We start from the raw sequence: 14,962 nt of genomic DNA, 5'->3' as shown, positions 1-14,962 counted from the left end.
ATATCATGTAATATTCTATTGTGTAATATGTCTGAAGACCTATTTTTAATATTATAATACATGTGTGTGCTGATCTGATATAAAGTAACCATTGTCATACATGTGTGTGTTGCTTATATAATACTGTATACAGTATGGCTGAGGAGAGAACTTATAATTATTTGTGCTGTAAGTGAATTCAGATATATTATGTTGAGAATGGTTTAAAAGGTACAGTACAGAGTGATGAACTCCTAAAAAGGTGTGAAGACCGTTGGAGCTTATTTTGGCCAATATAAATATTGTACTTTGTCTGGTCAAACCAAAACATGAGGCAAATATACATCTCAAAACACAGCAAACCACGTATGTTTTAAAATGTACCAGACATTTCTACATATATATGGAAATGTCACAATTAAAGAAAGACATTTTAAAGTTTGCACCAATACCTGATATAAAATGATATCCTTAAAAGATCCACTGCACTATCAATCTTTTCATCTGAATCTGAAACCTACATCGTACTAGTATATGGCATGGTAAGAGATCCAGAAACAGAAAAAGCAGAATGGGCAGTTCTCCAACTTTGTACTAACCTCTTTTCATATCCCTCCCAATCCATGATGTACAGGGCTGGTATGATGACAAAAAGACTGAATCATGTACAGCAGATCTTTGTAAGGATGTCATAACGTGCCAAATACTGGTACAGTATGTGATATGGATGTGCCGACAAAAAGGATGGCTATAGTAGCTTTTTGTTTTCTACTTTACAGATGGCTGCGTGGATGACTCTCAAGTTCAACACCAAAGGAGGATATGCCTTACATTTTACATAGGTGAGTTACTGAGTATTTAAGCTACAGGATCTTCATTATTGTTCCTGCAATATATTTGCTTGTACAAGTATCAAATGCTTTGCTCAGAATCTGAATCTACTTAGTAACTGTAAATGACACTAACGTCAAATCTATTTAGTAATTTTGCTGTTTGCAAGGGATAAAACATTGTAATGTGATGATGTAATATCTGAAAGTATCATCCGCATACAGAATGTCGCACAAACATCATTTCACATTTTGTAACTTAAGGCACTGTAGTGATGATGATGAATGATTATGAGCTGACCAAGGAAGAGCCAAATATAACCCCAAACCATGGAAGATTTCTTTTTACCATACCATAAAATTATATATTTTTTATTTAGCATCAGCTAGTTAATTATTACAGTACTCTCAAAGTTATGAAAGTTCATCCAGCTAACCCCTCAAAGTATGGTACCTTGCCCACTCATTGAATCTTAAAACCAGATATGCTAAAGAAGCCTGAAGACTTTCCCTTAAGATTTCACCTCACTTGTTTTTGACAGTACTATTTCAACATCAGATTTAAGCATGACTAAATATTTCACTTTATAAAAACTTTTACACAGCAAATTACTGTCTGAATTCCAATAATATTAATTTGAGCTGAAAGAATATGGCAAGCAGTGGAATATAAAGGCAGTGGATTTGGGGGATTTACTTCCATTGGACTTACCACAACTCCTATGTTCCCTTCTGCTACGTTATGATGATATGTGTTCTTGGTCAGGTCATGTTAAGCCATGTCAAGTCGTGTCTGATGTACAGCGAATCCTTTCCATAAATTTTTTTTTTTTCTAGTATTCTTTTAGCCATTAATCCACAGTAACAAAAAAAGGCATAAAGTTTCAATGCTAGGTATAAAGTTGGTGTGTCAATTCTCCCACGTTACCGGTTGCACGAAAAAAAAATTGGTCAAATAATAAACTACACTGCCAACTTATGAAAAGGGCTGGCTGTAATGTCTGCATAATGGTATATAGTAGGTCATGCCCTCCAAATCCACTGCCATTACTTTTCCAGTGATTCTACTGATTCAAGCATTTCTAATAGGTTTGTACATACAGGTGACGAAAATAGGTATAACACTGACCAGCTGTTTTGTGTGATATCTTTGGCAAAAATATGAAATCATGCTAAATCCATCAGCAATGATACAATGCTTTGGAATTTGCATCAGTAATTCAAAACCCCAGGCATGTAATGAATGTATATTAGGGTGAAAAAGAAAATTAAAAGCTATCAATACAATTAAAGTTCAGTGTGTAAAAATATTTTAAATGGAATATGGCATTTTACTTCATACTTTGCTGGACTTGCTGCAATTACACATACTCAAGGGCCTTACATGGCATGTAATCTCAACCTATAACTGTAGCCCTGAGAACATTATATATACAATTTAACAAATGCCCAAATGATCTGCTCATATATTATCTGGTAAAACAGGTTCTCCTTATAACTCAGTGGATATATGCAGGAGTACAGGGCAACTGAAAAGTCATTATCTAACAGAAGAAATCATCACACATCACACTGCTGTGCCACACACTGTGACACCTCTCACTGCTACACCACACATTGTCCACACATAACACTAGTTTACCATACACCATTACACCTCACTCTGTCACACCTCCTTTCTATTGACCAGACTTTTCTAACACCTATAGTTGCTTTAGGTATATGGTTTACAGCAGCAAAATACTAAATTTCCTTTTTTAAGACCTGTTATACATGCCACAGTACTGACTGATTATTATGCAAGGCAACCTACACAGTCAACTCTTAATGATAAAGTTTAAATAATGAGGTGCTTTGTACTTAATGTAAAATCTAAAACATTAAAATGCTTGCTTATTGTTACACTTTCCTATTGCTCATTACTATGTATGTTGCTTATAAGTGTCCTTCCCATACCACAGGCAAAACATGAACAGATATGTATTTGTTTGGAAAAATGAAAGTTTGCATATACAGTATACTGACCAAAATAAGCTAGCACAACAGTGTCTTTTCTATATTCCTGAAAGTGTCATAAATGTCTGAAACAGTTTGAAACAAAAAAATATAATAAATAACAGAAATTAAATAATGTTTACACTAAGATAACTTGCTCCACTGTCATCATTAGGGCAAGTCACTTAGTAATGCTGGATATTTATTTAAATGAAAATATGTATAATAATGGAATGTTGAAATATAGTACTGTATATAGAAAATAAGATGGGATCTACTTTCTCGTTAATTTTACTGTTGTCTAAAGATGCACAATAATCTACTTTGTTGTAACTGAAATAAATGTACTAGATATCTATAAATCTGCTATGTTATTGTATCAAATCTTGAAGAATATATACTGTTTGTGAATGCTTCTTTGTTTACTCTGAATATGGAACCAAATAAAAAGACTGAGCCATTTTCTCACTGGTGTAAGACTTCACAGCACCTCTTCCTCAGTGATTTATTTTGCATATTACGTTACTTTATTCTTTTATTTATATCCTGTCATGATGAGTTTATGACCTTAATGGCATGTTACTGTATTTATATCCCTTTAGCATAGGCATAATCAACATCAGCAGATGATGCAGTTTATACCATGTACCCCATCTGCATGAGCTAAAACAGTGCCCTATTAAAAGTACACTGGGCATGTGGCACTTTGGCGACTGAATAGCATCAACTAATGGCCTTCAAGTGGAATCAAATGCTAAGCCTCTCAGTCAATAGCACGCATTGTTAACCCACAAAACCATGGTGGACATTTAGGGTATTTTCAAGTACAGTATAGTATGTTGTTTAGGTAAAATATATCGCCGAGAAAGAGGTTTTACAAAATCTCCCAAGCCAGTGAGAATATGACCCGTGAATCTGACAAGAGTACAGTAAACGAATGTCTGAACGTAGACCGGAAAGGGACGAGAAACTGTGACGATGCTCCGGTTAATAGTGTTGTGATTATTTTGAGACATACCTGGCTTCACCTCGGACACCTCAACAGTCTCCTTTGTCTCCTCTTCATGCACACTTTCCCATGCCTTCTCAGCTAACACTCTCTCTGTTGGGTGAAGCATGCAATGTATGGTAAAAAAAATCCTATCCTTCAGTTCTTTCTCTCTGTAAGCCATCTCTGGATTCTCTAAAATTATTGCTGGTCTATGCACACACATTTCTAGCTTCATAGATCAGTCGACAACACACATAAAAATTACTACATGACTTAAATCTATTCAGCACAGTTATGCCCTCTATTTTAGTTTATTCATGCTACCTCAAGACAATTTTATTCATTTGTAGGAAGGCTTCATCAACTGTGGGAGCTAATGAATACTATATCTAACCTCCCCAGTTCTAAAAGTCTCCTAAGCTGAACAGAATCATTTGAGTAAGCAAGAATAAAAAAAAAGAACTGGGACATTATTGTACTGGAGTCACTAAAAACTAAGTATAAGAAAAATGCATGCATCCAATTTACTCTTCAAGTATCATAATTCATCCGATAACATTCATGGATCCACAGACTAGATATGGCATGGCTGACTAAGTATAAAATCTAAAACACTTCATAATATTTTGAAACCAAGAAATTTATACCTTACTAGAACCTATACTGTAATCACAAACATAATTAAAATGTGCGGCATAACAGGAGTACTTCATCTGCCACTCTTGTCTCTCTCCTAGTCCCAAATGAAGAGAATTTAACATGTTTAAAGTATGAGATGCACAGACTCTATTAAAGAATCTCTATACTAAGCTATAATCTAATGTCAACATAGAAATCCTGTACTAGAATATAAATTAAGTCCTTCAGCTACTGGACATATTTTTCACCATATTCCAGCTATAACATGATGATTTTTTTCAACTCAGGAATGAGCTCTATCACAGAAGGAGTTAATGAAGGTTATATCTAACCCCTTCAGTTTGCAATGTCTCTTCCAAGCTGAATATAATCACCTGAAGATAGGAAGAGTAAAGTGAAAAATATGTCAGCTGATTCAGTGCATTAAAGTACTTAAAATCACCAAGCCAACCACTAAATGATAAATGCAAAGAAACCTTCAAGTATCCCTATGATGCCTTTATTGGGAGGATACGAATATGATGAAGAGGGGAGAGGGGAACTTTCCTTGGGGGTATTCACTACTTACCATCCTTGGCATCTCGGTACGCTTCCTCAACCAGCACCTGAGCAACCATGACGGAGTGTCCATGTCTCTCCACGATGTTGATGAGGGGTTGCTGAGTCTCAGGCTTGTTGAGAACTGGCAGTTTACCGGTCTGACAGCATGCGATAATCTCTTCTGTCTCCACTCCTTGGTTGATCATCTGAGACACCTTGGTCAACTCCTGGGTGGCAGAGGAGAACTTGCCCATCTCCTTTGGCACAATATCCTTGAAGAGAGTGTCTGGCTTGATGTTCTTGGCATGTTTAACCATACGCAAGAATGCCTTGAGACCAACAGGGTGTCTCTTTGCCTGTTCTTGAGTTTCCTGAGCAAGCACAATAGACACATTCCTGTGGTGGCCAATATGTTCACAAATCTTGACAAGGGCAGTCTGAATTTTAGGCTGCAGGAGAGATTTAAATTCTCCAGCTCTGAACATCGCCCAAATATCATTAACCTTGACATTGTTTTTCAGCATCGTGTGAATCCTAGCCAGTTCTGAGATTATTTGCTCATCTTCAAAGAACTGTGGTGCAACTTCTTTGACCACTTCTTCACCCTTTATAGATGTCTCTGAAACTTTGACAAAGCATTTCACACCAGGGATTACATTGGGAGAAAATTCACTGGGTTGAATTTCTGGATAACGTTCTTCAAGAGCAACAGGTGCTTTCCAGTTAGTGTATACTTCTGCAACACGTCTGTCCTTTGGCGTTTTGAAGACTTTTTCTTTCTTTTCCTCAAACTTAGGCTTCCAGACATTTTTCTTTGCCTCCTCAAGTTCCTTCTGACGTTGGGCTGTTCTCTGTACCTTATCAGTCTTGAGCCTAATCATGGCTTCTTGGTGCTCTTGCCTTTGTTTAAGAGCACGTTCCCTTTCCTTCTCCTTCATGTGTTCTGCTGCATGTTGGATTTGTACAGCTGCATACCTCTCATCATCTATCTTCATCTTCTCTTCATATGTCAGTTCTGGGGTTAGAAAATTCAAAGCCTGATATAGTTAACCTGCTATTACTCCTAACCTGCAGGACCTCAGCCAGTTGTGAGCTTTAATATTGTGAGCAAGTGCGCAAGATTATATACAAGGAGCCTCAAGGAGTTTATTCAAGTGAATGAAATTTGTACTTGTGTGAAGACATTACACACTACAAAATGGGTGAGAAATTTTTATGTCTGATTTCTTTTATTGTCTGTATACCTCTCAGCTCCTTGTTTGTTTTGCTGTTGCCTTAGTGCAGAAAGTATGCAGCTATTATGGAATTATGCAGAGCTATTACCAAAATTATGCTGAGCAAATAATGATAATTTTTTACTACAAAGCTTACCCTGGCAATGTTAATGTCAGCTTTTAATATATAAAATGTGTAAATAAATTTAAATTGATTATATGTTAGAAACAGCTTTGAAGTATTGCTGTATTATAAGAAACCAAAATAATCCAGATATGGCCATCAACTTAAGAGGAATAAACTAATCAGCAAGCATAAAGGCATTTGTGATTATACAGTACACAGGATATAACCACAATACCTCCCTGTTATTCTACCCGTACTGTGTCCTTATATTAGCTGGTTTTGTCAAAGTGCAAAATTTCTGTCACTCACCTATGACATCCAATTTAGCTTTAGTGTAGTCTTCTCCCTCAGAGTTGGAGGCTTTGCAGGTGTACACTCCACGCATCTCGGGTCTAGCTTGCACAATAGTCAAAATAGCCTTGTCATTGCGAACTCTCATCTGGAAATAAACACATGGACTCCATTGCTTAAAGTGAGTGGTTTAATAGAAAAAGCAACAGAACTTTGTGTGTTGTGATGGCAGGTGGGGCTGAGTGAAGTGTGACTACGTATGTATGAGAAATGGTAGTTGTGGTGTGACTTGGCAGTGTGCATGATGTAGCAATGTGCGGTCCGATCTTGTGTGGTGCTGCAATGTATGGTCTGGTGGTGTGTGGTGTTGCAGTGTGTGGTTTGGTGATGGGTGGTGTTGCAGTATATAGTTTGGTAGTGTATGTGGTGTGGCAGTGTGCAGTGTAGTAGTGTTTTCTGCTGCACAATTAACTTTATTATGAGTGATGAAATATACATAATCATTACCTTCCATTTCACCCCTCTGTAGGATGAAGTCATATTTTGTGTTAGCTACTCATTACAGAAATGCAGTGCTAAACAAAGGATGTGAGCAAGTTTGATCATGCAACATAGTGTAGTTGTGGATATATTATGTTCCACTAATTTTTGTATATTTGTCTTCATAAGCCAAAAGATAATATCAGTACAGGTACTTACCAGGTGATGGAGGGTGTACATAAGTCAATCAAAACTGTAATAGAAATCTTAACTCTAGTGTCATATAGTATCTACTAATTTGGACACTGCCTGAGTCAGCCATAGTGAATTAATAAGGGGAACATGAACCTAAACCTATATATGTTTAATAAGTAAGGTGGGTAGGTTGGATCTAGAGGCATGAAAAGGGAAAAGAGTTATCAAGACATGAGGATAAAATTACAGTTCCAGTAATCGAGCAGTCTAATATCATAAATTAACAAACTCAAGACAGCAAATACCTGGTACGATGCATGCTGACGAATGAGCTTGTTGTTGTGATACCATGTTATTTCAGGCTTAGGGTTACCAGTGAAGGTGGTTGTGAATGTGATGGTTTCCATTTCTTTTACTCGGGAGTCAACAATCTCTTGGGTGAATTTTGGCTTCGTCTTTTCAGCTGTGTGGGGAAAGAAATAGCATGAGAAATAATGTTTGTTACTTCATTACCAATTAAAACTGGGTGTATAACAATAGTGGGAACTCTGACAGAGAAAGAGAAACTTCAACAATGTTCTCTCAAATCAGCCATTAATTCTATAATAAAATAATGCATATTTGCTTATTATGGTCTAAACTTCTCATAATTAGACATCACTTCACTCTTTTATTAAACTGCAGTATCTTGGGGCAAACCAAATACAGTATATATGTGGAAACAAAATCAATTATTTTGCTCTTTAGTTATATTAACTACAACAAACCAGATTTATGTGTGAAAACATCAGCCGTATTTTGCTCTTAAATTAAACTGTCTAAGGCAAACCAAATTTAAGCACGGAAAAAAAAAAAAAAAAAAAAAAAAAAAAAAAAAAAATATTTATACTTATGATTCCACTTTGGACTTACCTCTCCACCCCAAAGCAAAATTACTCCATGCATTCATTTTCAAGCTGCAGAAATTCCTCTAGGCTGTCAACTCTGCTACTACCTTCCTGATCATCACATGCAGAATCATGACTCTGTTCTCCTAATTCAGCTGACTCCTTACTATGGTCAGATGATGCCATATGCATTACTTTGGAACACGAACTTGTCTTTTTAGCAGTGTCTTTACCAAAGCGAGATGCTGCAGAACTTTTCTTTCTCTTGCGTTCAACTGCTGAACTCTGTGACACAGTCTCTGATACAGTTGTGATTTTGTATGAATATCCAGCACCTGTTCCTGCTAAAGGAAGGGCAAATTCGGTTTCAGAGTTGATGGATGACCTGTGGGTTAACGAAGAGGTTGACGCCCTACCAGCAGACTGCTCATGGGGAGATGATTGACCTCCAACCAAACTTTTCATCTGACCGTGATCAATGCCAGTCTTTCTACTTACTGTTGGACTTGGTTTTCTTGGATATGATGGCTTGGGATGTTGAGATTTTGATGTTTTAGAAGCCTTAGTAGTGTCCTCAATAGTCCTCTCAGCTTTTGTGTTCACATTTTTCTCTGTTTTCCTTGGCGGTATGATCATGCATCTTTGCCGCTTCACTTTGGTCAATCGTGGAGACTCCTGAGGGCTTGAGTCTTCCAGCTCTTCTGTTGATGAGTACTGGTAGACTGGCATTGGAATCTTTGTGTTCTCATGAATCTGTTTGAAAGTCTTCCTCAACAGTTGTGGTGTGGACAGGGGTGAACTTGGTTCACTCCAGGCACCTCTTCTTGGACTTTCTTTTAGACTATCCGACGAATGTTCTCTCGACATTAACATGAGGTTCTTGCCAGAGTTGTCCTCACTTTTTGACAAACATCTGCGCCTCTGTTTTGGGGTAGACACAGGGGTAGACTCATTAGATCTCACTAACCTGGGGATCTTGGTTTCTCTTTTACTGCCATCTGGTGAATCGGGTGAGGAAACAAAGGGGGGTTTGCTAGGGGGTGAGGTGCGTTTTTTCCTCACTGCAGTCGGCGTTGCTGGCAAACTGCAGGACCTACGCATTTCCTGTGTTGCTGATGTTTGTAATTTAGGTAGAGTCTTATAACTTTCATCCAATTTCACATCAAGCCTTGTAGTGTAACATGACACTTTCTCCTGCGGAGGTAGGACAAATTTCTTTCTTGCCACGGTGGGTGTTGCAGGTAAACTTACAGATCGCCTTATGAGTGGTATCGAAGGAGTTTGTACAGTATACTTCCTAGAACCCTCTTCAAAATCTATATCCAGCCTAGTTTTGTATGTCGGAATAGTCTCCAGTCCACTAAAATCTGGATCAGTTGTGTTTAGTGGCAATCCATGTGGTGTTTCTCTAGATGTTTTCCTCAATAATAGGTTCCTCACAGCTTCCAAGCTTTCTTTACTTGTTCCCCTGTCCCCAGTATGAGAAAATGTGTCGTAGTTTGATGAATGTGTTGTTTTTGCAGATGTCATCTCGGCTGGGCTTGACTCTCGCTTTTTTAGAATTGGTTTTCTCTTCACTGGTATTTGTGGACTGAAACCCGCATCTTCACATAACATTTCAGTTGTTTTTAGTATCGATTTCTTTAATATAGATTTATGCTGCACCTTGAATTCAGAGCAGGCATTTGTTCTTATTTTGGCTGTCTCTGAATTCTGAACAGATGACTCAAGTTTGTTATCAGCAGTTGGAGGTTTGGGTATAACTTCAGCCACATACTCAGTCATCTCTAAGTCACGCATAAATGGACAGTCACCAGCTGAACTCTGTGATTTAGAAGTAAGAGTCTGGTTGTGTGAAGTCTCCTTAGTGTACACAGATTTCTTGACATCCCTTTTAACTAGGGGTGAATGTTCACCTGATGTCCCAGAATTCTGAGTGTCTGTATTTTCCTTTCTCTGCAACTCTGTGCTTTCAGTAATGACTAAGTTTGAAGGTCTGGGGGTTCCAGTGCTCTGATCATCTCTGCTCTGGCGTTTTGCTGCTATCTGTTTCTTCTTCTGCTCAATTGTCATCTCAATTTCTGCAGTGATATCAGCCTGTGCCAATGAACTCAGGGCTTCAATCACTTGGGATATTGAGTTTCTGTGTGAGCTGAGATAATCTGACATCACTGCTTGGGCATAGTTGGGTGTCTCCAATGGGCGTTCATCTTCGGAGATGGCACTTGGAGTTTCACTATCAAACTGGAAGTGGACATGTTTAGTGTTTGGACTCAGGAGTGATGATTTGGATAAGCTGAGTGCCTGCTGTTCGTCTGAGGAGCAAAGTGTAGCCACAGTAAGGCCACTAGTGCGTCTACTAGCAGGGTCGCTCACAGTATCACTCTCAGATATGAAGACAGAATCACTGCCCATGGACAACTCACCTATTGACACTGCACTCGCCACTTCAAACTGAGCCAAGCGATCACTCTGGGCTTCAGGATGCGAAGTGTCACTATAACACTCATGATCAGTCTGAGAACCATACTCTGTGTCACATTCTGAGACGGTTTCTCCACTGCTCATGCATGAAGGATTAATGGACACAGACTGCTTCTCAAGACTGTCTGTGGATATGCTACTCACAGAGGTACAAGTAACAGTGCTAATCCAGGTAGGAGTATAACTAGTAACCTGAGCATCTACACACACTGGGTTATTTACACACACTGGGGTATCTACACACACTGAGGTCACAGAGGAAGGGATAAGGGAGCCATGGTTAAGCTGGGAGGATGAGGATGATGCAGGGAGGGGACGGCGTTGCGAAACAGGCTGGGACTGGGGCTGCACAAGCAGACGAGCAGGCTGCCACACTGCTGGGTCCTGGGTAGCGTGCTGGATATGCTGGGCGCCACTCCTGCGTGCACGGGAGCGTTCAACTATACCTTGCATGGCCTCCTTCAGCTCCTCCATGCGGGTCACCCATTCTGGCTTACGGTAGGACTTGGATGTCTTCTCAGTGTGTTCTGTAGAGAAGAGTATATATAACCAATCTAATTTATAGTAAAAGGACACCTCATCATTTTGGGCAAGTAATGGATTATATTCTTTTATCAGCTGATATGATCATTATGGAAGCAAAACCTTAAGCTTTTGATATTTTAAGAGCTTGATGAAAAAAGCAAAATGCAAAAGCAAACAAGCTAAAAACTATGACTTTTTATGACAGAAGCTTTAATTATCAAATAAATATAAACTCAGAAATGAATTACAATAAACCCCATCGGCACCAGTGCTGCAAGCAAATAAAACAATGTTAAAGCAATAAATGATTCCTGTGAAAAGAAGTAATTAGAGAAAACCTAAAACATCACGATCTCTAAACAGATTTTAAAAAATACTAAAACTAGGGAAATGAAAAGAGTTAGTGGCCGTGAAAGTGTTATGGTGAAGAATGTGAAGACTGTTGCTGTGATAAGTATAATGAATGAGAGTTGTGAATTTAACGTATACGGGGGATTTGCGAGTATAACCATATATGAAGGATTTGTGATTGTAGTTCCAGTTGATGAGGAGAAGCTGAAAGGAAAATGGGAATCAGATATGCAAAAATAATTCTGCATGGCTGACTCCACATTGCATTAGTTGCATATGATTAAAAGTTAAATGCCTTATTCAACCTTCTCACAGAAATATCTATGATGCAACTGCACAACATTAGAAAGTAATTTAACTGTTTTAGCATTTTTAAAATACAGTAGTACAAATATTAAGTATGAGTTCTTTAACAATTATATTATTTAACTCTTCATCCATATCAGATACAATAGGACAATTTAATCTGTAAATACTTCCCACTAAGTTATACTGTAATACTAATATTTAAACATGTTACAGAATAGCAATACTTTATCCATACTTTATAAGGCTAAAATGACAAACACAATATACAGTAGTAATATTTACCCATTAAATAACAAAAAGGCAGAACTTCATCCATACCATCCATTGAATACAAAACAGCCAAACTCTATCCAAGCTCTCAGTGATATAAATTGAATAATAAAAGAAAAAAATCCATTGAATAAAAAAAATATATATATATATATTCATGGCAGTAAACTGAGTTACAGAAAATGGCAAAAAATTATCTATCCCCTCCAAAAACAATAAATATTAGCAAAACTTCACCTAGTTTCTCCAAAAATCACAGAAACAGCAAAGAACCATTGTGCTACACTGAATCACATAAAAGAGCAAAAATTTATCTATAATCTACAAAAATCACAGAAAATGGCAAAAACTTTATGTACTGGACCATAGAAAATGGCAAAACTTTATCCATACTCTCTACTCTGCAAACCAATAGATGGTACTAGAAAACACAAACACATACCTAGGACGACCACGTTTGTTATGGTCGTGTCCACACCATTCCTATTCATGGCCTCGCAGGTGTATGTTCCACAGTCGTCCAAGGTGACATGCGGGATAGTAAGCACCTCTGTTCCATCCTCATAGGTCTCCAGGGTCAGGGTCTCGGAGACTTCAAGGGGCTGGTTGTCTGCATGCCAGGTCACCGTGGGCTTCGGGTATCCAGTTACCTTCGTTATCAATCTGAAGAGAACAAAATACCTTCAGTTACTTGGGGGTTATGTTCTTTCTAGAAGACTGTGACTGAGAAGAGGAACCAAGGCTTGGCTATCAGAGTCCATCACATTTACGAGTAGATGACGATGCTATTTTCTTTGGTAGCATTACTATCTATCTATCAATCTACAGCCAAACACCATAATCTCGTAAGGAGTGGTCATTTGTCTTTATTTTAGCTGTTTTACAGGGAGGGGCACTACATGATCTAAAAACCTCCAATCACCTCTCAGGAACCAGCACCATATAAGAAAAAATCTCTCGTACTAACTCTGCAATCAAGATGGAGACACAACAAATTCTAACCAAACTAAAATGAAAATAGTACCAGTACAGTGAACCTATCAATCTACTGCCAGATGTTTTAATCCCGAAAGGGGTGGCCACAAACAAATCACCTCCATGTCGCCCGGTCCCCTGCCATTTCACTGCCCTGCTCCCGCTCACACCCCCCTCTCACATAAATCTCTCCACTCCATCCCTCCACCTCATCCTTGGCCTCCCCTTCCCTCTCCTCCCCTCCGACTAACTCACATACACTCTCCTCATTAGTCTCTCACTCTCCATTCTCTCCACATGGCCAAACCACCTCAATGTATTTCTCCTAAAGCTTTCTATCACATCCACATCCACACCACAATGCTCCTTCACTTCCTCATTTGTCAGTTTGCCTCTCCATGCAACACCACATGCTCCTCTCAAATGACAGAACCAACAATAATAATAATAATACAATGATAATGATCATAATAATAATAATAATTATCTATCTACTGCCAGACGCCATAATCCCGTAAGGGGTGGCTACTTGACTCTGAGTTATTGGTTTTACGGGAAGGGGCACTAACCCTCCACCAACCCACTTGTTGACACGTAGGGAGCAAGAATGGGTTGGCTATATGGTTACCACCCAGCACTGTAAATGGTTTCTTGGCTTACAGGAAACCATCTGGCTTGTCACTCAATGTAAAGCCACCTGTAAAGGAAAGAAGAGCAATAAGAAGTGACAGGACAGATGGGAGATATAGGAAGAGAGGAGGGCAGGCACAGAAAAAGAATGATAAAGGTTAAGGAAGAAGTAGGCAGCACTACATCAAGTGAGTGGATGATGGTCACCACCACCAACCACCAATAATAAAAAAAAAAACAAAAAAAAAAATAATAATAATAATGAGTAACAATAATTCAATAATAATGATCATAATAATAATAATAAAATCAATAATAATAACATCGGAACCCACCGCAAGGTGTCATCTTCAAAAACTTCAATGGTCTCTTCCAATTTATTGACAAAGTAGGGAGCTGTGCCTGCTTCAGAGGTGTCAGAATCTGTATCCTTCTCAATCACCTCAGTTATCTCCTCTTCAGAAAGGATCGTTTTCTCAGACACAGAGGTTGTCGTTGCTTGCTCAGAATCTGGTTGGTATTCATAGGCTGTAAAAATGGAGGAGCTGTAAATAAGACATTATGGAAAATTCTATATATGATTCCCATGAAAAAGAGATAATCCGATTCTTCTTCAAATTAATCTAGAAGGCATTATAAGTGAGAAATTATTGAGAGTTCTATACATGAATCCCATGTTAAATGAACTATTTTTTTTTTATTACTCTATATGTCCAGTATTACTAAAAACCCCAAGTTAATTATGGTGTACTGATAAAATGTGGAGGGGAACTAAGGTGCTACTTTACTATTAGCATAACTTTCTACTTTACCAGAAGCAGTAAGGGAATGAATATGCATTTATAAATTCAATGAACAAGAAATCTAAAGGTTCTATTTATATTTGAACATATGGATACTATGTAGATAAGTTGATGCTGTATTACAGAAAGGTGTTAAACAGAAACAGGCTACTACAAGTGCAGTAAACTACTCACATGGAAGAACGCAGGCATTAACAGATGGTCGTAACTTCAGAAATGTTGTTAGTGTACTGGTGCAACAGATATGCAATACTTGAACAGAAGACATAAAACAGCCCTCAAAACTACATTACTGTGCTTGTTGGAGATATAAATAGCAGGGATGGAGACTGATGATATGGTGTTGGCAAGCATTAAAGATGGTAGTAAATTGGGTTGCATTCTTGTTGGCTGGAGACTTTGGAATTCCTCAGTGATTTGTTTTGCAGATTACACCTTAATATTCTC

At 38.2% G+C, this 14,962-nt stretch overlaps 1 protein-coding gene across 1 annotated transcript in view; it reads right to left on the bottom strand.

Moving 5' to 3' along the window:
• The window catches only part of LOC145407519 (uncharacterized), a 280,710-nt gene that overhangs the window by 112,684 nt on the left and 153,064 nt on the right, over positions 1-14,962 (bottom strand). Inside the window, exons 63-69 of the mRNA XM_080278443.1 lie at positions 14,048-14,240; positions 12,550-12,770; positions 11,099-11,179; positions 7,587-7,744; positions 6,625-6,754; positions 5,003-5,989; positions 3,823-3,906 (exon numbers count right to left, since the gene is read on the bottom strand). Coding sequence (XP_080134569.1) covers positions 3,823-3,906; positions 5,003-5,989; positions 6,625-6,754; positions 7,587-7,744; positions 11,099-11,179; positions 12,550-12,770; positions 14,048-14,240 — 1,854 coding nt within the window. The remainder of the gene's footprint in view (positions 1-3,822; positions 3,907-5,002; positions 5,990-6,624; positions 6,755-7,586; positions 7,745-11,098; positions 11,180-12,549; positions 12,771-14,047; positions 14,241-14,962) is intronic.

The sequence above is a fragment of the Coenobita brevimanus genome, chromosome 73 (assembly GCF_032717465.1).
Source record: "Coenobita brevimanus isolate Jiangsu-jjx chromosome 73, ASM3271746v2, whole genome shotgun sequence".
Taxonomy (NCBI): Eukaryota; Metazoa; Arthropoda; class Malacostraca; order Decapoda; family Coenobitidae; genus Coenobita; species Coenobita brevimanus.
This window is presented reverse-complemented; position numbering and strand designations above follow the sequence as displayed.